This window comes from Diprion similis, chromosome 3 (assembly GCF_021155765.1).
Source record: "Diprion similis isolate iyDipSimi1 chromosome 3, iyDipSimi1.1, whole genome shotgun sequence".
NCBI classification, from domain to species: Eukaryota; Metazoa; Arthropoda; class Insecta; order Hymenoptera; family Diprionidae; genus Diprion; species Diprion similis.
The window spans coordinates 13,801,649-13,827,614 of NC_060107.1; the positions used below are offsets into that span (position 1 = coordinate 13,801,649).

At 36.1% G+C, this 25,966-nt stretch overlaps 2 protein-coding genes across 2 annotated transcripts; both read right to left on the minus strand.

The window, feature by feature from the left end:
- Positions 1 to 1,539: 1,539 nt before the first annotated feature.
- Positions 1,540 to 7,294, minus strand: LOC124404209 (survival of motor neuron-related-splicing factor 30). The gene is made up of 5 exons (XM_046878157.1): positions 7,111 to 7,294; positions 6,639 to 6,862; positions 6,355 to 6,504; positions 5,090 to 5,240; positions 1,540 to 2,602 (listed from the first exon to the last, which is right to left on the minus strand). Exons 1-5 carry the CDS (start codon positions 7,147 to 7,149, stop codon positions 2,459 to 2,461), a joined length of 708 nt encoding a protein of 235 aa, XP_046734113.1. The 5' UTR covers positions 7,150 to 7,294; the 3' UTR covers positions 1,540 to 2,458.
- Positions 7,295 to 15,310: 8,016 nt separating this feature from the next.
- LOC124416820 (prohormone-3) lies at positions 15,311 to 25,189 on the minus strand. Its single transcript, XM_046898171.1, has 6 exons — positions 25,033 to 25,189; positions 23,528 to 23,734; positions 21,165 to 21,291; positions 20,708 to 20,854; positions 20,531 to 20,619; positions 15,311 to 18,152 (listed from the first exon to the last, which is right to left on the minus strand). The coding sequence occupies exons 2-6, from the start codon at positions 23,696 to 23,698 to the stop codon at positions 18,009 to 18,011; spliced, it is 678 nt and encodes a 225-aa protein (XP_046754127.1). The 5' UTR covers positions 23,699 to 23,734; positions 25,033 to 25,189; the 3' UTR covers positions 15,311 to 18,008.
- Between the last annotated feature and the right edge of the window lie 777 nt (positions 25,190 to 25,966).

Consider the following 25,966-nt stretch of genomic DNA (forward strand, 5'->3'; position numbering starts at 1 on the left):
GACGACGGCTAACTGGCACGGAAACTAAGGCGGAAAACACGGCCAGCAGCGGATGAACAACACTCGGCAAGGCCTGGCGAGGCCGTCCTCGCGCGAATAGCCAATCCGCCCAGCGGAGGCTTCGAATTTGAGGAGGGGGGAGGAGAGCGCGCGCAGTCCGTCGGCTCATCGTCAGGGCCGTCCTGGGGCGCGAACCCGGGACGCTGAGGGATTTAGTATAGAGTGTAGGGTTGTTCTTTTCTATTTTTTTCTTTCGCTGGACGAGTTGTAAGGATTTATAGTTTTTGACGTGCAAAAAAACCCACCCAAATAAAGGATTTTTAAAATCAAGTCTAAGAGGCTTGAATTCACGGCTTGTGAATTATTACCGTAATTTGAATATGTATCGTAACGACATGTGCTTGTTCGAGTTTCTTCGACGAATTTTTCAAAGTAATCGTTAGTTACTATTGATGGTTAAATTAGCTTGAAAAATGATAAACGGCATTCTGTTACATTGGCAAAATGAGATACCTTTTGTACCTTCTAAGGTCTATGAAATTGTATATGTTATTACTTGTATCAGAATAAAGCTAATACAACTTTCGGACCGTATACTGATTTCGGTTATTTTGGATAATTCCGTGAAGAAACTGAAATAAGTATGTTTTAAATGACGCACCCCTTTTAATTTGGCAAAAACTTGGTCCACAAAAAAAAAAAAAAAAAAAAAGGACAACCCCCAAAAGTTTGCCTCAAGAACATAAACCCCCAGGGTCAAAACACTGCGTATATTACCGTCTGGTGGTAATAAGTAATATCCAATTAGTTGTATCAACAAATATTAGGTCATTATCGAGAAATCCTGACAAATTGATTGTCAGAGGTAAACTTTAGTGGTGTTTTTGCTCCTCGAACCGTCGAATTAGCACGCAGAAATATGCTTCTGTGTTTTTATCTACTGCAACATATCACAGAGGGAAGGAAATCGGTTAGGTATATCTCGAGTATTTTCCTCGTAAGACGCACGGCTTATGAATACAACAGAAGATCAAACGACTGGTAATCTAAGGCTCGTATATATATTGTGTTATTTTAACATTGGCCGTGATTGAGGTTCATCACCGTTGATACGGTTGACTCTGATATGGAGTTACCAGATACTCGGTGAAGTGAAAAACTTAATTTCGGAACTGGTACTGTTTGGATAAATGGTTTTGAGTGTGGAAGTTGATTGAATCAAATTTGTAAAAATGAAAATCTTAATAAAACACGGATCTTGAGGAGCAAATCCAGCTTACATTCTTATCGACAATATGACTTAATCTTATCAGAGGCTACGGAGTGGAAACATAAAAGTCAACAGAAAATCACTTTTACTTTTCCGTAAATATAAATATTTTCGCAATACATTTTCTTTCTTACCGAGTGACGAGTGAAATGGAAAACCAATCCTGAGAAATATGGACAAATTTTGAAATACGTATAACTTTTTTCGCATTTACATGCGACAGTCGATAAGATGAAGGGCGAAAGGAATATAAATAATTCTATAGATAATTTAGCTTCAAATATACATTTATTCATATCATATGCAATTATCACTTACAATACAGATTAATTCAAATTATATATCGCAGGCATTCAGTTTTTTTATTCATTCGTTTCGTCCATACAGATTCTATGAAACATTACAATACGCATGCAGCAAAACCGAAATAGCAAGTGACAAGAATTAATTTATGCATTGGTAATAATTGAGTCCAGCAAGAGAAGAGAATGATTGTCAATTGGTAAAAAAGATGACGCGAAAAGTTTTCAGGATGCTCGACAGTTAATATTTTCGCGGTGTTTATGGTAAACGTTAATTTTATCGTACAGTGTCACCCTGGTCTAATTTAAATAAATTTAGTTTCAGGTATAACTAAAGACTGGCAGGATTACATTGGAAATCAGGCATCGGTTTGCATTTATCTATTAATTTCCAATCTTACAAAGAGAATGGAAAGTGAAACAAAAAAACATTGTACGAGACTAAAATGGTTTTCGCAGCGTTCACTATTGCCTACTTAGAATTTATGTACAAAAACGATCGGTGTAACAACGACGGATAAAAAAATTCTGACATTAGCAGAGCCCAGATATCTGAGCCTGAAACTTTCCGAAAAGTCTCGCTGGTACGCATGCTCATCACAGCAGAGGCCAATAGCAAATCTGAACGATTAAAATCAGTAGTAGAGACATTTTTAAAGACCGTAGAAACAAACGAGATATTCCAAGTTACCTCTTTTTAAATTAATTTTGTCATCAAAATTTTCAAAATAAAAAGATTAAACCGCATTTTTAAACGCTGTAGTCACTTCTATTACACGACATTTGTAGAACAGTTTACATCTGATCGAGATTTGCCTTAACTACATTTAATATTACTTCAAAAGTATAAACTTTTCCTTACACGTAGTGATTCGTATGTACAGACTTATGTACCTCGGCGCCATTTTTCTCCATTGCTGAACTTGGTCATTTCACGACCACTAACTCCACAAGTTCCAATGCCTACTCTACCATTGACATTTTCTGGTGTCGCAAATATACTCTTCTTCACAACCCCCTTCTTACTAGACTGTAAAAAAACAAAACCAAAAAATTCGAAGGAATGATTAATTTGCATCTTACGAAAAATTACTATTTTCCTATGGTACAGAAATCGGCATTTAAAGTGCGAGAATAAACGTAGAAGTGTAGAGTGTTGACATCTGTTAGTAAAGTTAGTTGTGTCCGCTTAATTATTACAGAAATACCTCGATTATCCGAGAGTTACGAGACTGCGCGGTTCACAGACAAGTGAGAAACACGGGGGATAGAAAATTACATTTCATTTATATCTGTTTTGACTTAGTGTGGGAATTATTATCCAATATTTAGAAACATCATAAGTAAATGACAAAGGACGTTACAACTAGTCACATATTTTCGTTACCACGTCATCACGTTCACGATTCCGGCGCCATTTTTTAATTGAAAGAATCGGTGACGTGTGTGAATATTCTTGATAGTTAAGCGCAACGTAAAACTTTGTTTTCTAATTCAAAAACGTATTAAAAATGAGCAATTTTTAAAAAATAGATGTCAAAAAGTAAGGCTCGATGGGCAGGCATATCTATATATAAGATGAAAGAAGACCTCGCAATTGTACTCAAGGTGACGTGATTAGCGAAAATATGATAATATTTGCGACGTCGTTCGTGAGTAACTTGATATAATTGCTAAAGGTTGGACAATAAAAATTCCAACGATAACCAAAAACTAGGTCAAAATATATACAAATAAAACTGCCTTTGCTATCAATCGTGTCTTCTTGGAATTCACCTGAAATTACGACGCTGAAGTTAGTAACGTTATCGTATCGAAAGGTTGGAACAAAAATTGTTATTTCGTACGTTTGGAATAACTGAAGAGATTGAATTTGCAAAACCTGAATCTGTTGATGCTGTGTTAATATTTGTAAAAAAAGTGTCATTACAATAACGTTCAAACTTCAGCCTGATGAAATTTCACAGTTCAAGGTATCTACGCGTCCCCTTAAGTGGGTGCTTTGGTCGATTTCGTCGATGACGTATACAATATCTCCAGATATCAAAGTCTGCGAATCTCTAACGCAAAAAACGGCTTGACAACCCCATTTTATACTAAATTTTGATTAAAACACTCCAATAGATATTCATTTGACGTAGAAATAAAAAAAAAGGCATCAATTCTACGAATTTACTATCGAACTTTTGTAGAATACACGCCATTTCTTTATTTCTGCGTCAAATGAAAATAGCTTGGAATGTGTTTATTCAGAAAGTGAACTTCGATATTTTGGAGACACATTCGTCAACTTGACAAAGATTTTTTAAATTACTCTCAATGACAAGTAGGTGAAGTAGGTGTGTAATTAAGCGTGGATGAAGAACTCGAGGAAGTAGAAATTAAAAGCAACCACGTATATCGAACGAACAGTTCGATCGGTTTGTTTTCGTTTTGGGGCAGGCGGTTTTGGAAGAAACAAGAAAAAAAAATGTATGTGGGTAAACAAAGGTTCGCCTCGTAGAATTGAGCCCGGAAGGGATAAATTCTGCACCCGCGGTTAATCGAGGTTCCATTGTAAGCAGTTACTATTAACTTCAATCGTATCGAATATTGTAGTAAATGTGTTACGAAGTTGTTTGATAATTTGTAGGTCGCGCGAAATATTGAAATACGCTGTGTGCGCGAACTGAAAATAATTCTGCACAAGCGAAAATTTCTATAAAAATAAGCCATCGCGTGGCAACGAATTGTCTGCGAAAAGTAGTGCAAAATTAATTTTTACATGTCTCGAGAGAATACGGCGATAATGCAAGAATGATACGCAAAAAATATTTCGGACATGGACATAGTATGTGTATTAGTGGCGAAAATACAATTGGGATTTAACTGCACGACAGTGATGCAGTTACGATTGTAATGAAGGTCTATAAAAGTTCTTGACAACTGCTCAATGCAATAATAATTGATGTCCGAAAAATGGTTGCAGGAATCGAATAAAACAGAAAGAATGAATTCATTGGTAATCAGAGACTGGTTGGTCAAAAATTGATACTATTTAGGTAATTTCATTACGAAATACTCACGTGTTCAGTTTGTATAAAATTTCAATGTTCACAATCGTACGAAGATCTCTTAAAATATGGCGAAATTAAAAATACTTGAATTATGAGTAAAGACAAGTACAGATGTCGATGCTTGACTTCGAGTTGCTAATAAATATTTCAAGTAGATTCGTTCGATTCTAATCTACGATGACAAATTTTAAATACAAGACTATTTTGTACAAAGTTAAAGTCTCGATGACAAGAAGTATTTTTTATTTTTGTATCGTAGGCTTTCGATAATAATTCCAGTATTTCCTATTTGTGTATTTTTAAAGATATTTTTAAAGATATTTTTATAGCATTATACGTTTAATAATTTGATAAATACTCAATACTAGTATATTGTGATAAAATTAATAAAAAGTCTCAATTTTTAGCCAACAAATCTACTTACTTCAAGGACGTAGTTCTAGCATAATCATTATTCGTACCTTAGTTGTGAAGGCCAGCCACTTGTTTTTCTCTGATTCACGCTCCTCCTCGAGCTCCTTGAACCTCTGAAGCTTCTTTTGCTTTTTCTTCTTCAAATACTCGCGTTGCTTGTTAGGATCTGAGCCAGCGACCGCTGCAGCTTGCATCTTTCTGCAAAACAACAAACCTATCATCCACGTAGACATTTACTAAAAAGAAGAGATACTTACTAGGATGCTCTAAATACGTATATTCATATTGATTTTAATTGAACATGAAACAAGAGCATTTGATTCTTTGGGCATGTTTGGGGGAAAATTCATTTTTAAAACCTAAATATATTAGAACAATCTTGGAACTAGATCTGACGCATTATTTTTTTCAAGATACCTCACCGCATATTGATTAAAAAGCAAAATAGATGATAGTGGAATTCAGCAGAATATCAAACTGGCATAGAAACTTATTCAGCAATTTTTAACATACTCAAACACTGTTGAATCAAGTTATATATCAATCCCATGTATCGACTGCATTTTTCACCTATGCTAGCATTAATTGTGTATTTTTCAAATAAACCTTGAATGGATTGCTCATTGCTTTATGATATGTAATAAGAGTTTTGTATAGCATCCTAATAAGATTCCCTGCTTAGTTTAAGATAGAGTAATCATAATTCAACTATATCTTTGATAACAATAATTTCAATGTAGATGAAATATTCGGTAGATTATGCTTAGACTGGTAATTAAGTGGAAATAACAGAAAAATTATAGATATCAACTACGAGAGATTGAGATTACACATTTACGAAATTTTCAAATCGTAAAAGATCGATCATAACTATGTACAATAATCATTAGTAAAAGGCTATAGTCTTGAATAATTTTACCTTCTTCTGGGCTCCAGTAAAAAAGGTTAGTGGTACAGCGCATCGAATGACCAACAATGGGATAATTGACATTGAGGATTGTGGATGTCCGGAGTATTTTTACAGCAATTGTAATCAGGATTCAAGAGGAATGGGACAAAAGTTGGGTATCAGTGCATATTAGGTATCGCAAAGACATTCAACAAAAGTATGTAAAATATTAGAATAATAATATGATTTTTTAACTACACGAAAAAATATCTATCTGTATTGGCTGGTATTCATAACTAACAATAAGTATTACTTGTTGAAACTTGAATACTTGATCGATAATTTATAAAGTTACATCCTTAGGAAATAATGTCATTTTAAATGGTTAAAAATTGTAATATAGTAGCAGAATGTGGTACTCACTTTGACTTTTGATCTGCCCAATCCGAAGCTGGCCTTTTAGCAACAGACTTAAGTTGGTCAAGCATAGTGACATCAGTATTTTTGTACTCATTGAAAGTAACGTTGACTGTACCATCTTCACTGATTGTGTCTATTGTCGCTTCGTAATATCTGTAAAGTAATTAATCCTTTCTGTAGAAGTATACTTTACGTTTTAACGGATGTGGAATAAAGATCAATACGTCGATTGAGAATGAAAAGAATATGTCAAAACAAAGTGAACAAGCTTTGGATCAGTGACTTACTTGCCATCTTCGCTCCACGGAGCCATACACTGATCCCCGACTTTCCATTTGTTTGCTAAAACAGCTAGGAGGATTGGATCCTTCGCATCCATTCCATTTGCCTGCCGTTTTTCTTGTTGCTGCGATCGTACCAGATCATGAGTCAACTCTATGACTTCCTCTAAGTCTATTTTCAGTTTCAATAATTCCTCATTGTTTGGGTCTGTGGTTAGTGCGGCTTCAACCTAAAATATCATCAGAATTCATAAATACAAGTTAAGCTAAGTTGTTGGAAAAATTATATCAAGATCCGTTATAATCAAGAAGGTCAATAACGAAAGCAAAACCCATTATTGTCTCAATATTTTCAACTTATAAACACATCGTTGGCCTATTTCTTGGGGTCAATTCAGAGTATGCGGAATAAGAAGTAAGGTTAGAAACATTGCTGATTTGATATACATAGATATTAGCAATGAGAACCGAAACTAACCTGTTGCAGTTGAAGCTTGTAATTCTGTAAATCATCCATGATGACGTACAGCGTTTTAACAAATCACTAATTAAACGATCCAACTGTTGTTAAACTTTTCTAGCCAACGACAGAGATAAACGACATAACTTATTGGTTACAAGATGGCTGGAGAACCAGATTCCAGTTCCATTTGCTTTTAGTCAGATCGAGTGAACAGCGGAACGAACTGGAATTGAAACCAAATGATCGGATTATGTCACGTGATCATTGCGCATGCGCACTATCGTTGGCTCGTGATTGGCTGTCTTCATATTCCCGTTGGCGCGCAGCCCTGCAGTTTCAAAATATGCTCCAACCACCGTCAGTTGCAATTGTAAATATGTATACATATTTAAGATATGTTTTAATTAGATTCATGATCAACCGTTGAATGATTTATATTTGAAATAAAACGTAGCATTTAGTTGACATAATATAAAAGATGATTATTCTAAATACGTCCAGTTGCTCAAAACTATCTGTGTATACAACAATTGTAAAAATAAATTGTCATAATATAATTCAATTAAAATCCCCTTCAATCTTGTGTATGTACCCATAAGAAGATGAAGACAACCGTAACTATAATAATATATTTGTTAAAATTTCATATAAATATAGTGACAGCTCGTTTCCACACCACCACTAGGGGTAGAGCATTCAGTGCGTTTTTTTTAAACGTGGTATCCCCAGTAGGCCTATTCCACGAAGAAGAAATGTAAAATTGATCTCAACGACATTGATAAATTTGGTTTTGTATGCAATCCAAATAGTGAGGGAAGAAAAGGAGGAAGAAGAATCCCAATCACCACAAAATGTAAGATCTTCAGAATTCTACAGTTCAATTTAAAACGAAAAATTCATGAAGGAGTGTCAATAAAACCGATGATCAACAACTCGGGAAGAAACTCTATTTTAAAATAAAACGGGAATATAACGAGAACGTCTGAAGAAAATCTTAATAAATCTCGATAAACTTTGCGCGTTCACTTTGACTGTGAGTCCAGAATTTGCGGATAGAATAATATTTGACAAATTTTACACAGTGAAAACGAAAGATGTAACTGACTCAACCAGAAAGTTTCTGGAATAGTTCATGGAATAGATGAGAATATAACTAGTACTGAAATAGACAAAAAAGTAATTAGCTTACAATTAGACAACAAGGAATCATGATTGGTGATAAAAAGGGAAAATTGATTAACTGAAACAGACAATGGTTTGATTAGCATAAACAGAGGAAAATTTTGATAAGCTGAAACATACAAATGGTTCAATTAGCTGAAATAGTGAAAAGATTTGATTAGCAGAAACAGAGGAGAAGTTTAATTAGCTGAAACAGAGAAAAGGTTTAATTAGCTGAAACAGAGGAAAAGTTTGATTAGCAGAAACAGAGGAAAAGTTTGATTAGCTGAAACAGACAAAAGGTTTAATTAGCTGAAACAGAGAAAAGGTTTAATTAGCTGAAACAGAGGAAAAGTTTGATTAGCAGAAACAGAGGAAAAGTTTGATTAGCTGAAACAGACAAAAGGTTTAATTAGCTGAAACAGAGAAAAGGTTTAATTAGCTGTAACAGAGGAAAAGTTTGATTAGCAGAAACAGAGGAAAAGTTTGATTAGCTGAAACAGACAAAAGGTTTAATTAGCTGAAACAGAGAAAAGGTTTAATTAGCTGAAACAGAGGAAAAGTTTGATTAGCAGAAACAGAGGAAAAGTTTGATTAGCTGAAACAGACAAAAGGTTTAATTAGCTGAAACAGAGAAAAGGTTTAATTAGCTGTAACAGAGGAAAAGTTTGATTAGCAGAAACAGAGGAAAAGTTTGATTAGCTGAAACAGACAAAAGGTTTAATTAGCTGAAACAGAGAAAAGGTTTAATTAGCTGAAACAGAGGAAAAGTTTGATTAGCAGAAACAGAGGAAAAGTTTGATTAGCTGAAACCGAGGAAAAGTTTGATTAGCTGTAACAGAGGAAAAGTTTGATTAGCTGAAACAGAGGAAAAGTTTGATTAGCTGAAACAGAGGAAAAGTTTGATTAGCTGAAACAGAGAAAAGGTTTGATTAACTGAGACAGCCAAAAGGTTTAATTAGCTGAAACAGACAAAGATTTGATTAGCATAAACAGAGGAAAAGTTTGATAAGCTGAAACAGAAAAATGGTTTAATTAACTGAAACAGATAAAAGGTATAATTATTTGAAACAGAGGAAAAGTTTGATTAGTAGAAACACAGGAAAAATTTGATTAGCTGAAACAGAGGAAAAGTTTGATTAGCTGAAACAGACAAAAGGTTTAATTAGCTGAAACAAAGGAAAGCTTTGATTAGCTGAAATAGAGAAAAGATTTAATTATCTGAAACAGAGGAAAGGTTTGATTAGCTGAAACAGAGGAAAAGTTTGATTAGCTGAAACAGAGGAAAAAATTGATTAACTGAAACAGAAAATGTTGCTACAAGTACAGTGATAAAATCCATGTCGAGTTCAACATGATATTCGCGGAAACAAAATTTAACTCGATTATTTCTAATAATGACAAATTCCACATTTTTTTAATCATTACTTTTTTCCCACCAAGAATTATTAAAATAAATATTTTGTTGGGCTAGGATTTATAGGTATCAGTGTACTTGTAAAAAAATTGCTTTGTTGCTCTGGAAGAAAAAGTAATCCGATGGTTATAAACAAATAATTTTGTACACCCCAGATATATTTCGTAAAGGCCAAGGTTCTTCACTTTCATTATACACTCTGCGATTTTTATCCCCGTGCGTTGAGCACCATGCCGCGCATTCTCTCATAACCACAAGGTATCAAGTGGACGCGCAAAAGGCGCGGTCAAACTTGAAAACTTGTTTGTTCATAACAAAATTGACTCAACAGCTGAAAGCTAAGCATATCTAGAGTGCTTCACTTTCCCACGTACTATTAGCGAAATCGATGCGCAAAAGGCACGAGCAATCGATTCGCATCATCAATTGTTGCGTTAAAAGCGCGTCCAGTTTCAGTGATTACTCGGCACACAAAAAGGCGCAATCGAATGAATTGTCAAAGTTTCTTATATTTAGAACTTGTCGTAAAAACTCTGTAGAAACCCAATCCACATCTACGTTTTTTCAAGTCAGATACACTGCGATGCGGATTGTTGTTCTCAGATACGAATCAAGTTCGGGAGGGAGGTTGGAGAGCATGCATTATTGTGTGGCGTGACGGTCGGCGGTCCTCTTCGACGCGAAGTCTTCGAGCTCAGCATCTCTCCCTATCTAGCGTACCACGGAACGCGATAGATAGTCCAGAGATGCGTTTTGCCCATTCAAACGATCACAGAGATTAATTGAATGTAATAATGATGGATAATGACTGAATATTTGAATTGAATAACGGCTGTTAAATAATTGCAGAGTGAGTATACATGGAAAATTCAACCTCCTTGATATTTAAATACTGATGAATGGTCTAGAGTCGTATACAGCGTCTTTCAATTGTTTTGTGAGAAAAATTTCTGTGATAGTTTGACGCTGTGGATTACAAAAGTTAGTAACATCACGGTACATCGCGACCTTCCTACCCTCGCCTGATTCCCAACGGAACCACCCAACGGAAATCTTAAACAAAGATCCACTCGCACATCCACATCAAACCCCGCGACGAATCCCAAAACGACCACCTACCTCCCCGATTACCTATATTCGATCTAAACGATTCTCCATTTTTTCCAACACACATCATTCTTCCTCATTCGCGCCGTGGTCACTGTCACTTACTTTTTCGTTGATTTCCTGTAGGGAGCAAAATGTTTTTGTACCATAGTCCGCCTACTCAGAATACAGTATCGCGGTTGTATCACGCCAACCATGCGTTGCAACACAATTGCATACATTATTTTAGAAAACACTGGCAGACTATCGGTACACCAACCTTTTGTAAAATGGATTAAAAACATCCTGTATGCCAATCAGCATTTTTCTAAACGAGCTAAGTTTGCAGTCGACAGATACTTTTTGCTTGTTGAAAAATTGAAAATGATTCATAATATAAAATGCAATTTCATTACGTTACTTTATGCTAGACTTTGAAGTTTCGTCGATTCAACAATAATGCAAATAACTGAATACATTCAGACCTCAGGTGAAACCACCACTTAAACGACATAATTGTTAAATTCAAATCTAGATTATTACATCAGGAGCGAAACGCGATTCGATCTTGTGATTTGCGAATGAGTGATGGTTACCCGTCGCGATGCTCATTCCACATTTAGCAACGTGCAAAATTTCTAACTTCAAGTAAGCTACGGTAAATCAAAGTGCAAAAAAAAATGATTCAACTGAAAGTCAAGCATCGTTGCGATTGCGAATGAGCCTACCCATGCAGCTAAGAAATCGAAGATTGATGGAATATTATTGTTACCGCCACGCCACGTGACAGGGGAATACCAGGAAAATACCCGTAACCTAAACACATGCGAACTCACCAATTTTCACCTCCTCCGGGCTGCTCCACACTTTAGATGTAGTAGTTCTGGTAGATCTCAGGTTGAATCTTGAATTGACGCACTTTTACACTGCAACAAGAATATAACAGAATAATACTCGTGCAATATACTTGGATCCGATTTCGTTTCATTAGAAACTGTCTATTTCAAACAATTTTTTTTCGACAAAATTCAGTAATTCTTGATGCACCGATACATGAACCACAGAATCAATAATAGAAAGCATTGAAAATTTAGCACCATTTTTATGCAACGTAATTAAGGAGTGAATAATATTGAATTTCAACTAAAAAGGTCAAATTTCTTAGAGTGAATTTAGCGTGATAGTGTGATCGAAAATGATCTTGATCATGTACCTGTTTTTTATGTTTCAATAGCACTGATGCCTGATCAGATGTTGTGTTTTACTTTTCGATGTTTATTGCTGGCCTCAATCCAAATAATCGCGAACCTCGATTAGTCTTGCTGCAGTTTATTTCTGTAATCAGATAAGACAACACCAGATTTTATTAATATTCCATTTCCAGAATTCATGTACGTACATTATTCAGCACGTATATTTCGAACGTGTTGTAATAATTATGCTTAAACTTAAAAAATATAATATAATATAAAAATATATCCTCAGAAAGAAACGCGAAGGAAGATGAATTTGCCGATTCGTAATTCAAGGAAACACTCACAGCGATAAACACGATTCTCGGTATGTTTTCGCAGGGTAAGCTGCACCAGCCGCCACACAAGCACCACTCTATGTAAACAATGCATCCTCACGCTCGACCGACACTATTTTTGTTATCTGACTTGTTTTCACTACGCAAGAATCGGTGCTAAAGTGACCTATACGCGATAATTGCATTTCATACACCTGTGAGAGCGCTATGTGCGATCCGAAATCAAAAACAATGATTCAAACGAAGGTCATCCCTCGCAAGGTCCGTTTTATCAACCCAATTCACCGTACAACCAACGTATCTCCTCATTGCAATAAAATAAAATAATACGCATGCTGAATTATTCTGAAGAATGATCGAGATTACTGTTGAAAAACCAATCTCTGCTGACTGTTTAACTCGTTGACAATTTTGCAAATTCGGTATCGGTGCAGCCGGTGACCTCTAGAATCTACATGAATAATTCCGAATATGTACCTAACTTCAACTTGCTGATTTCATATTGAAAAGTTTTTCAACAGTCGATATCGGGTGGTGACTAAAAATGTGCGGGCAAAAAACAAAACACAACACCCTGCGGACAGAGGCAACTTCAAGTTACACGTACGATGATTAAATGCGACGAATGTAACTCACCTTCAACATTTGCAGGCTGTTTTGATGTTCATAATACTTTGATTCTATGAGTCACTTTTCTGCATGTTGCACAGTAATTAACGAATGTAAATTAGTAGAAATATGCACTGATTATAACACTAGGATTTGGATTCTACAGCACTGAAGTCCGCAGCTCTTTTCGAGCTATTCGAACCGGAGCAAACTCTACTCTTCAAACGCGACTGCTAGCAGGCACTGACTGGAGCCGAATGAGCGCTGCGCGACGCTTGTTCGCCTTTTATACGACTGCCAGCGAGCACTGACCGAAACCTAATGAGCGCTGCGCAGTGTTACTAGACTGAAATTCTCCGCCGTGTTAGATGGCGCCACAATACGTACTAGAATCGAAAATCTCGTCCAAGAAATTTAAATATGATTGCGTAAATAGAATACTATTAATTTTCGATAATATTGATACTCCATACTTGTAAATAATGTCTTTTATGTTCTCTAGAACATAAATCAATTAAACATATGATATTGCATTTGGAATTGCCATAGAATAAACGTTAATTGAATCAGCGAACTTATAGGAACCCGAATTAGTAATTTTTACCACAAGCAAGCGTTAGATAAATTAACGTATGGCTTGATAGAAGTGTCGTAATTACGAGTTAAAAGAAAAGTTTAATCTTTTTTTAAGTCAGAATATAATGTCTCGAACAATTAAAAGAGACATATTTTAGTCGAGGTGATCAATTCAACTAATGAGCTTATGAAAAAAAATGAATTATTGTAAAATGACGATGAAATTTTCGGGAAAATCACAGTAAGTATCATAAGAAATATGAAACGACTGCGAAAATTCAAAAAAATTTAGGAAATGTGTTGAAGTTTTAAAACTTTAACATGCTATGCTAGTCAGGAGGAGTTTCCAGGAGATGAGCATCGTCGATTGCGGCACACCCAGTTTTGAGTTGCATTTACTCGCAAATGAACTTCATAAAATCCATAAAACTTGAAGTGTAACTCGTTCTTACTAAAGTTGAATAGCCTGAACCCTTTATTTATTTGAAGCCGATTTTTGGAGTGTTAATAAAAATATGCCGAGACACCTAATATATAATTAAGGATTATCGTAATATCGATCTTATTTACAAATGACAAATATGAAAAACAGGAAAAAGAAAGACTGAATTTTGACCACAGATGCACCATCATGATGATTATCCTGCAAGCGTCAGTCACAGCTAGATACAAAAAAATGCAATGATGCAATTGCCTTATTGCAGGCTTCACAATGCCAGGCGCGAGGATGTAAAGAGCAGATTCGACATTTCTCAAAAATATTGACCGTCACAAAGCTAGAGCCACCCCACATCGGTATTGTTTATTTTGCAAGCCTAATTCGAGTGTGTATGAGAAAAAAATTTAGAGCAAAGAAATATCAACCGAAACAGAGAAGATGTGGTACGATTGATATATATATATAATTGAATACACGCGAAATTTTTTTCTTATCGACGTAAAATTTAAATTGAAGTATACTGTATGATGTAGTGGTAGTGAATCAGAGTCTCATTAATTCGACCATGATTTGGAATAATCGTGCCGGATTCAAATTCAGCAGCCTAACGCTTCTTCATATTTTGCGCGATCCACGTATACGAGTGTGTTTTTAAATTTTATTTATTATACCGTGGATTGCGACGAGCTGCACGTGTTTTAATCTACGCATTCCTAAGTGTAGGCTAGCCAGCAAGATTCTTCATTCGCTCATGGTATGCAAAATAAAATTTTATGTGAAATTTGTATCGTCAGATTACTTACTTAGGTTTAATTGCGTACGTTTCATACATACCTTCAAGATTTACCCACCTGAGTGAATGTAGACTTAGTCTATTCTTTCTTTCTTTTCCCATCGTCATCCCCTCTTTTCGGGCCTTAATCGAAAAATATCGACCCTAGGGAAAAATTGATAATGACTAAAATTGTAGGAAATTTAATTCCAAACAACTTTGGTAATTACTGTTTTTCGTGTGAAATTGAAAATAAACGAATTATCAACTAAATTCAAGATGGCGATTGAACCAATAGGGTGCGAATTCCGTAAACCGAAATGCAAACTACCAGTGCCCCCCCCCCCCCCCCCCCAAAACGATTTCCGAAGGAAAATCGATACTTACAATTTTTTTCCGGGTAAAATCCTTATTCGACTGGACTATATACAAAAAATAAAATATCCCTTCAAATCATGGGTGGGTATGTTTATGCCTGCCAGAGTGCACGGTTTCAAATATGTAGGAATTGCTTCCTAACGAGATGTTATATAGCAGTACTTTCAGTACACATCTATTCATACGATGTGTACGTATATAGGTGTTTACATATAAAATATATATATATATATATATATATATATATATATATATATATATATATATACATAATAGTGTATTTCACATTCAAATACCTTTGAAACATTATAATTATTAATATTTAGGAGATGTACACGTATAGTCATGTAGAGGTGTTTTTGATATAGGTACATTTGACTCAATGCCTAGTAGCCGAAGTCACTGGATTCTACAATCAATCATCTGTATAATTTATACACAATTATGTGTAAATTATGAAAATTCTGATTTTTTGAATGCCTTTCGACAAAAATAACGTGCATAAAAATATTCGTATAATTATTATACTTGATAGAATGTTTAAAATATTCATGATTATCAACTTTTGTAATTACAAGATAACGCTGTATAAGCAATATATAATAGCAGAATATTTCTTCCTTCAAGAATGTACCGAGTATGGAACACATTACCAGAGTACGGCACATCTATGAAAGTGTGAAATATTTTTACCTGCTATATGCGTGAAAACGAAGGCTTGAAACTTTGTGGAATCTGTTGTATAATCCAAATACTTCTCTAGTGAATTTTTTTCTTAAAATTTAACATCTTAGACTCTATGATATGTAATTGATTTGTTAAACTTAATATAGTATAAGTATAATATTTAGTTTGATATAATATCTCAATAGGCCTACACAAGAATAATGAAATAAATATACTATAACGTCAATTAACAATGATTATTCATCATTTTTATGCTACACAATTGTAGCAGTATAATGTATAATAGTAGTATACGCTTCAATAAAATATATCAATATTATGCAAATATGGAGTTCAATATACGGAGTATTAATATAATGATGCATCGAAGACAAAAATATACTTTCAATCGAATATCTTTTAATAATACATAGTATATCATTTAAACTTCTAATGCTTTAGGCATTTTCGTGATATGTTTAACTTCACTTATAGACGACATAGGAAACATCGAGATTTTGACATCGTATTAAACTGTCGACGGTCGCTCGATGAGCACGCAGACTTTTCACTTCATTATTTTTTCTATCTATATTTACCATCAAATTGTTTTTTCAATAAGAGAACGAGACGCATCGGGCATAATATCTGCGTGAGTACGAGCACACAACGTCTTTAGTTATAATGCCATATAAATTTATTCTAATCTTTGACAAGTATTATTTTTGCACGTAATAACGGACTACAAGAAGTCTGAGGTCACAATAATTCAAAATTAGCTTTGCATATCTCCCCACGCGGTTTGAATTTTAAACATCTGTAGAGGGGGCTCGGCAAATGAATTAACTTTATACTCATTTAAAACGTGTAATGTTTCCTAACATTTCAGCAAGTGAACTAAATCAATATTCAACCGTCAACGTCAAAATTATTCCTAATAATCTTATAATTTTTTTTTCATCAAACCCTAATTCCATCACGTTAGCAAGCGTGTAACTTGTGAGACACTTTGAAAATTGTGGAAGATTTACTTCTTTCAAGACTCTGCCTGATTGGAAGTTTTCATTCATGTCTGTTTAGATCTTGTTACTCAACGCAATACGTTTGCGAAGATCTATTTCCTTCCTTTCTTCACATGGTAAGACGTGATTCCAATTTTAAGAGTCAGATTTAAACTTGCTCTCTTTCATTCTCTTTCTCTCTATCAAAAAAAAAAATAAGAAAACTTGAAAAATCAGTGTAACGAAATGGCCATGCCCATCTTGACGTCGCTATAGATATATAGCTGTATACATACATACGTAAGTCATATGTGTGTATCTATATGATATGTATATATGTATCCATATACATCCATGTCACTTAACTTCGATTAATTGATTGTGCATACGTATTATGTATATATACAATCAATTAATGGATACATATTTTATATATATATATATACATATATATATATATATATAGGTATGTATACTATCGGTATAGTTATATATACGATTTGCTGATTTTTTTCCGATAGCGTGACAATATTGACACGATGACGCAACGGTTAAAGTTAATATTACTTATAATAAATATATTATATAAGCAGCCTAGCCAGTAAACGAGATCTTTGATTTCATATAATTACACGAGAACAAGACGTTTACAGTTACATCAGATAAATTTTCATCTCAGTTTGTTTCGTAATTTGATTTTCGATTGAAATATTACACTTACGCGTGTGGGCTATATATACTTAAACATTAAAATACGAATGACATTACAATTGCCTCTTATATACGATTAATAATATAGATAAATAGTTAATTGGTAATAGGTTAAATACCTACTGATATGTATAATATTTTTCAGTCATTATAATTACGAAAGATATGTATGTTTTTTTTTTCACGAGTCGTCATTTCTCTCCGGGCATAAAATCTTCTGGTTCGCCGCAAGTGTATCTTTCCGTTCTTCAGAGCGGCGTTTGCCCGATCGTCATGGCCATATACGAAATTAAATAATCTGCAGTTACTAAAACTGTACGCCGCAGTAAAATCAGGGTGAAGAAATCGGAATTTAGAAAACCAAAGTTACAGTATGCGACATAAAATGATCGCCAATTTACAAGCTCACGCGAGGGATTCAATTTTGCACTCTTATACTGGTATGAGGAGTAAATTATGTCATAGGGAGTGTTTTTTCTAGGTTAGTATCTACGCGGTAGGGTAATCTTAAATTATCGATTTTTTATGTATATCTGATTTCGCCAGCCTTCGAAAACTCGGGGGATCTAAGCAGCCGGTGCCCTTTTAAAGATGCGATTCCCTTGTCCAGTGATCCGTTTTTCTCCCGAAGTGTACTGGACAATGGACTTCACCTGGTCACTGGCCACTGGTCCGATGCAGACTAGAGGATCCTCGAAGTATGAACAGACCTAGACGCAGAGGTTGTAATTAGTTAATTTGCTGCCCAGCCAACTTACACGAAATGGAGTGGCGAGTGGTGAATCGAAATTATGCCGTTGTGATGACTCGTCACAGTCATTAAAGACATACCAGTCGGTAACCAACGATAAGATGATTTGTTAAGTCTTTTCGAATCACTTCAACATCTATCTGACATCCACTTAATCTAACTCAATTTGTATCACCTACATAACCTCCATAAGCTGCATTTTACAGCCTGCATAAAGAAAACGACTAATTTTAAGCTCGTGTATGCAAAACTGGACGCCAAGTTCACTGACAATGAGTTTCACAGTTTTTTTTTTTTTGGTAAGGTAGGAAAATTATACTGGCCAAATCAGGTGATGAATCAGAGCATGAAACCTAATACTTATCATTGGTTCTCCAGCTTCGTTCATTCGAATATGGCATTGTGATTCTAGAATTCTAAATGCCAAACAGAAGAAGACGTATTGTAGTTAGTCTATTCGGTTTAGACGCACCCCATTTCACGGAAAGTAACGTCAAATCTAAAATCAATTCTAACCTAAGAACATTGGATTGGTTTATTAAAAATTACCCATGAGCAGATTGAAATTAAAAGAGTAATGTGTGAATGTGTAAGCAATTTTTATCCGGCTTATTCATGAATTTTGCATAAGGCTAATTTGAAAATTGGATATCTTATATCATTTTTGAGCTTGGAAAACCTCTGGATATCAAGTTCCATGATGATTGGAAGATTATCAATCAAAAATAAGGACATATTCGTCATAACGGATTCCCGTAGGTACCGTACAACGGTTAATCCGCGAAGTTATAGAAAAAGATAGTGTTTTCTTATTCAGTTAACAGCAAACTGTAATTTATATCGTAAAGCAGGGAATTTCGCTTTGATAAAGCAGAGCTTCCGCGTAACTTGTTTCGGACTTCCTAACGCAGAAGATATATGCCCGCCATGGGGATGGGAACGTGCAACGTTTCGCAATATCGCACAAATTGGATTAACGTCCCTCGAGATAGCTTGATGCGTTTTTGTTCCCTCGGCTAAAGGTCAGGGGTCGAGAAAGCGTATAAACCTGACATAACTCGTCGTTACCCAAAAGCTAACTCCTGTAAACCTTGACGGGGGAATGTTTAGAAGACATAAATACAAATCAAGTAAACAAATAGCACTATCAGGTCACAAGGAATCGCACTTGAATTTTATTTATGATTGTTATCAACAGCGAGTGTTGCCCTTATGAATTACGATTTTCACGCATGCTTATCGTTAGATTTTATCGCGTTGAATTCAGACTGCAGCCCTACGTTGGACGTTGGTGAAGTTATAATGCCTATGAGAGTTCAAAAAATTCTAATTTCTCGAATTGTGTTACGTGCAGTATATAAAATTCAGCGTTTTCGTGCTGTGGAATATGCGAAGATCTTTGCAAAAGAGCGCATGACGCCAACATTTGGGCCTTTCCAAACTCAAAATTCAAATATTCGAAATAGCGAATCCAAAAAGTTACCCAACTTGATTTTCTGAATCTTGATTTCAGATTCGTAATCAGTGGCCTCAGAAATACCCCGGGGTATCAAATCCCAACTAAATCAATTAGCATTTTGCATTTTGACCGGCCACTCGGAGTTCCCAAATTTTCAGTTTAGACCATAAATAACAACTACAAAAGAACCTCTAATGATTCAATTTTGAGTCAATCGTGGGTAAGGGAAAATGTGTGCCCCAAATGAGCAAACAACGAGCGTTGCTCAAAGACTGTTAAAGATGGTTACCCTAATGGGTTTTTGTATGCTTATGGAATTGCGTGTTAAATGGCTCCCGCTGATAAAGAAGCTACCGGATGGCTAATACAATTTCTTATAGTCTCGGGCTCCCTCAGACTCATCCACTTGCCCACGGAATACTGGCCACGAAAATTTGCCGAAGGGTAAATCATCGTTAAATTCTTCCATGAACGTAACCTGCTTGTATACTTCATAGCCATAGACTTATAGAAATAGACTGCGCGGTCTGTGCAGCGAACTGAAGCCGTAATTAGAAAAAAAAAGCAACAGCTGGAGTCGGACCTCTCACTCTAATCGGTGAAATGGCTTACGATCGTGTAACAGAGACGTCCGGCTTCAGCTGTTGCTCTCTCTTTCTAATTACGGCTTCAGCTCGGTGCACAGACCGCGAAGTCTATCTCTTAAATCTATGATCATAGCTCGGTCGGTATATGCGCGCTTGAAAGATTTCACTTATACTTCACTACATCCTCATTTTTCATGTAGATACAACACTGCGACGGAATTACTATCCGCAAGTTTATACTACTTAATCATAAAATATTACGTTGTACGTATATTGACTCAAAAAATGTACCTTTCTCGTGGTCTGTCGATGACGCCTTTGCACCTGGCAACAGAGTCCACGGCTAATGTCACATTCCCCGGACATGTTGCATTCTTCGCCTGAAATATAAAAGATTCCGATCGTGTTACCGTACATACCTATATGTAAAGAAAGAATAAATAATTTCAAAGTAGTTCAACTACTGACTGTATTGCTTGTTTGAGGTAACTGGAGGTTGACAAGAACGAGTTTCACCAGCTACTTCGGCGCACATCAGCCCGGTTTCACAATCGTTGTCTCTTCTGCATAACTCGCCCTGCTTCAGTCCATAGGCGAACAGGCAAGATCCGATAACTGCAGAAACAGTAAAACTCTACGTCACAAGATTGTTGATAACAAGATCTTTTGGCGGTCGGTGCTAGCAGTTGATAAAAATTCTGTTATTTGTTTCGAGTCTCTCGATCATCAAACGTCGTAAATAAAATAATACGTCATATGATTTGTATAAGAGAATTCGGTGGCATGAACGAATCAAATTATGACGTGACCTTTGACGAGGTAATTTCAAAATTGCAGAAACGTTCTTAATACACACTCCTGCCACAATTTTGTGCTTCAAGATTTTCAAGTGACGTAAGAAGATGACTTTTAACTTCACCCTTACCTCCGTCTACGTCGACGCACACAGATCCTGGGCAGCAGTGTTCATTAGCTGTACATCGTTTTCCGTAACAGGGTTCTTTCAGCTCGTCCTCGACCAAATCTCCGTATACGTCAACACCTCCGAGTCTCTGTGTGATTTAAGCAAGCGATTTGTGCGTGTGTACGTACAGACAATGTTCCTTGACGCCTTGGGCTTCCGGCTAACTTGTTTGCGGTCCAAAACAAGGTGTGAGTTTGATTCTATACGAATTATGTGACAATTATAACTAGCCGATGCAGTTGACGTGAGAAAATGGGATGCATTGTCACATAATTCGTACAGAATCGAACTCGCATTTTGTTTTGGACTGATAACAAGGTAGCCGGAAAGAAAAGGCGTTAATGAACATTACTGGACATTATAGGAGACATCATTTAGGTGCGAAATTGCCGTACAGGGTGTATTTATCAAATTAACAAATTTACAAGCTACGGAGATGTTTTGAGAATATTTAAAAATAGGAAATATCGATATTATAAAAAAAGCTTCGATATCGATGCTTCAGTTCTAGTCACTTCAACATGGATGAAAATTTAGCAGATTCGTTCGATTCAATTCTATGATGGTTCGTTTTATGCAGACGATAATTTTATACAATTTGACAAAAATATTTTGTAAACATTTAGTTTTATTGCATTGAGCTGATATTGACTACGATCGTTAAATAGCAATATTGAAGTGAGTACTGAAAGGAAATTCGTTCCCGTGATTCTGTAGATAAATAGCCTTCTCAATAATCTCAGCCATGGTAACGTGAAATCGTATGAATCTAGTATATATTAAACGATTGTGGAGTCATTTCAACCGAAACAGCAATATCCAAGTTTTCTTTCATAATCCCAATATTTTCTATTTTTACATATTTTTAAAAAGATTTTCGTAACTTACAAATATAATGATTACATTATTAGTCAATGTACGACAATCTCGTAGTATACGAGTAATAAAAACCATTGATCTGCGTGATTTTTTTTATCTGTAAGACAAGTAAGTTGAAGTCCAGACATGTCCAATCCGAGAGATCAGAAATTAATGCCGCTTTCGTCTGTTAGCACAAGGCTTATTTTTTTTTTCTATTTCACGGCAGCATAGGGAAGTTCCAGGGATTTTCTTAATTTCATATTTCCATAACTTAGGGAAAAGCGAATTGGTCATGTTTTTAATTTTCAATTCATCCAAACAGAAGTTGAATCGAATTTAACAAATTTAAAAGAAAGTGCCAACAATGAGCCATGCTGAAGTACAGGATCGAAAATATTAGAATTCAATTGCATATAACTTTTGTGATTATCCTTTTTAAGGGAAATGAAAAAATACGACTTAATGATTAAAAAATACTATACTTCATGCATATATGAAAAGTAGAGATTTTTCCCCGCGAAACTTTTCCATTTCAATCAAGTATACTTGTTATAATACACTTAAGATACACACTTCCATTCCTAAATGAATTTCTAAGCAGGCTTGTTGGTAAACTTTATTAATCTCTGATGAATATTCATCACTTATAAACAGGTTTCGCATACCGCTGACTTTAAGCTGAGCGAGACAGTATATGTAAGGGTGTTTCTGTTTCTCAACTGAAAGCTTAATTGTATTAAAGGGTTGAGATGTGCTGCATGAAAATTATTATAGCCTACATGCTTGTCTCGGTTCAAGATTGAAGCCGAAACCCTCGGTTTAGCAGCCTGAGGCTCTTATAACTTCCAAACAATTTGGCAGTTTCTAATTGAACGAAAATATTTTTCTTGTCATACAAACAGCAAGAAAATTCAACATGATTTACGTATGTAAATGACAGTTAAAAATTGCATCTCACATGCATGATATGCCGCAAGTTGAGGCATAACATGTACGCAGTGCGCTTAAATTAAACACGCAATACCGTAATCAACGATATACTCAGCAGAAATATAATTACGTAGATCGATTACAATGAGTATTCAAGCCCATAAAGGCTATTTTTAAACCACGCTTGCTCTTATGTAATTTAATATATTGGAAGCAGAACTAAAAACGGCTCTTTCTATGAGCACAACCATTCTTAATCCACTTCTAACTTTGCTGTGAATGGTACGTCGTTTAATATTCCGTAACCCATCACATTAGGCAGATGCACATCATATTTCCATGGCACGGATAAAATCTGGTACCCGTGCACGCCACGCATAACAATTCAAAAGGCACAGCTGCCACCCAACTGAATTCCAACCGAAATGCCAGAGGACAATTGCCGCCATTGATTCACCGGTCGCGAATCCTTGATCTCGCAATGGTACCAACGTCCCGAGGGTGTGCGAAAAGGTTAAATTGAAGCTTTTTACCTGCATAAAAGCGGGTTGACCACCGCGATGGCCTCCGTGACCCCCGTAGCCAAGATTAGCCAGCATCTCCGGACTGAAACGATTAAAGAGACCGCCCCAGCCATGGACTTCTCCTAGTTGCATGACAGAGCAAGCCACAAGGACCAAAGCCGCTCCAGTATAGGACTTCATTATCGATATTGCTCGAAGTTTGTTTAGCACTGTGCACTGGAACCAATGCATAGCAGAAAATCAATACAGACAAGGTAGGTATTATTATGCTAATTCAGAATATCGGCATGAATTCTAGTTGCAGATATGCTAATGTGAGAAACGACGGTGAACATCTTCAAATCCTTCTATTCTTTGGACAAAAAAAATTGCATGCAACAAGATTCATCGTCGTATTGAGAGATAAAATGAAGTCAATCGATTTCCCGATTTATTCAACATGAAATAAACGTTCTTGACGAAAATTTAATCATCCATGTATAATGTAATTAAATGTTATATACGATGAACTTACTATTCATAACCCACACAATTCTCAGTAAATGACTGGAGTAGCTTGATCTAATAAAGAAGAAAAAATAAAAAAAAAAAAACTCTGGCTCGATGTAGAATGTCATAATATTTGCCGAAAACGCCTGAAAGCCAGCTAATAATATGGGTCTACCTAGCGAGGGTCTCAGGCCTGTAGTGGATTGGACGAAATGGAAAGCGCGGCGCAGGTATTGAGGTAAAGTGCTTTACACTCTAAATCAGACCTGGCGAGACCTTTCGGTCAACTGTAGGTACGTTGTTGCGAAAATGATATTGCCGAGTATCAAATCAACATTTGCCTATCGAGTACTCACTAGTTGCAATCTCGTACTTTATTGATATATTGCTCCGCATGCAGGGAAAGTTGGTTACAAAATGCGTTAAGGACGGAAATCATAATGATTAAAACAAAAGTCTATCGAGCTATTTCGTTGAAATGTCTCATGGGAAATGGAACGCAGGTTCAATCAGCCTGTGTTTATGGAATTCTGGGTAACTATTACCGATCGACATTTATTTCGGGGTTAATGATTGGAGAGAATGGAGGAGCTAGGTCGATCAATCGTGAACACTGAGAGAAATGTCGTTGGATATCATGTACGCTCAGTTGCCGAAATGCAGGCGTTTTTTCTTCAAACGTACGCTAAATTGCATACATGCAGGCGCGTTTATCTTGCGTCATGTTGCCTATGGAGCATTTTCATTTACATAAGTATATCGTTACACAGTTCATCGTAATAAACGATGAATTCAGGATCTACTGACAATTCTTGGGATTTTCGAAAAAGATGCTTCCGCGTAAATCACATGCATTCTGGTAAATACAAATCGAACTTATAGATTACGCGGGACTACGTAAGTTCTGTATTGTTTGTTGGAAAAAATGCGCAATAAATTCCACGTAAAGGATGAGGTATTTGGTTGTTACACCATGTCTTGGAAAAACGGAAGACCTCATAATAAGAAAGCATCGCAGGACTTACATTATGTGATATACAGCGCCTCCCTGAGGGTCGTTCGTTCCTGGGATTCGGGGGTTTGGCTGGGAGCTGCTTGTTCGTCGGTGGACGAGACGGTCTCGGAGGTGGAAGATGACTGAACCCTAACAGCCTTTTACCTTGAATCTATACCCAACCAGCAGTTCGGAGCGGGAGCAGAGTTTGCCGGGTTCTGAGCGCAGGCGCTGAGGTTCCAGGTACCTGACGTTACCTCATCCGCGTTGGAGTTCGCGGTTCAATTTCCCCCAATTCCAACCCGCGTTATTCCTGGGCGCTTTTTGCAAAGCCCTTGTCCTGTCATCCCGGGCGATACGCAGTCCCTTAGTCTGCTACATTTCCATTCGCACATAAGACAATTACCGCAGAGCGTCCGACTGGGATTTTGCAGCATTTTTATCTGTCATGCATCACTATTGGGAAAATTTTCGTTTACACTGAGTTGTGCAAAGGGATAATGGTTCTTTACGAGTATCCGAATGGTTTTTCCCTGCCACGATCGTTCTCTAAAAATTACTTGCGGACACTTGCCGGAATATGATAACTCTGCTAAGGCTTCTGAATTCAGATTTTCACTGGGCTTCTTAGCTTCTCAGCATATTTCGCGATCGGTCTACACTTTGCATAACGATTTTTTTGTTTACTCTGACAATATTCCGGGAAAAATTCTAACACTTTTGATTCTATATGAAATTGGAGATGAAGATGAAGGTAAATCTCGAACTACTTGCTCTTCCATTTCTTCAGGTTTATTCAAATTATTATTCTCGTAACCTTGCATGGCTTGAATAACTTCAAGGCTTCATTGCTTGGCTTGTTCCTAATAAATTGAGGGAGCTTGTTTCACCAGAAAGCCTCGAGATTCAGACATCTGTATTGCATGTAGTATCATTTGAAAAAAATAAAATCAGAAACTTTTTTA

Excerpts from the sequence above, each read along its gene's own strand:
- LOC124404209 (XM_046878157.1), bottom strand. The coding sequence starts at position 7,149 with ATGGATGATTTACAGAATTACAAGCTTCAACTGCAACAG. Across the intron at positions 6,863-7,110 it reads ACAAGCTTCAACTGCAACAG|GTTGAAGCCGCACTAACCAC; the intron begins GTTAGTTTCGGT and ends ATGATATTTTAG. Across the intron at positions 6,505-6,638 it reads CCGTGGAGCGAAGATGGCAA|ATATTACGAAGCGACAATAG; the intron begins GTAAGTCACTGA and ends ATTACTTTACAG.
- LOC124416820 (XM_046898171.1), bottom strand. The coding sequence starts at position 23,698 with ATGAAGTCCTATACTGGAGCGGCTTTGGTCCTTGTGGCTTGCTCTGTC. Across the intron at positions 20,855-21,164 it reads GTGCGTCGACGTAGACGGAG|TTATCGGATCTTGCCTGTTC; the intron begins GTAAGGGTGAAG and ends CTGTTTCTGCAG. Across the intron at positions 18,153-20,530 it reads ATCGACAGACCACGAGAAAG|GTCTGTTCATACTTCGAGGA; the intron begins GTACATTTTTTG and ends CTCTGCGTCTAG.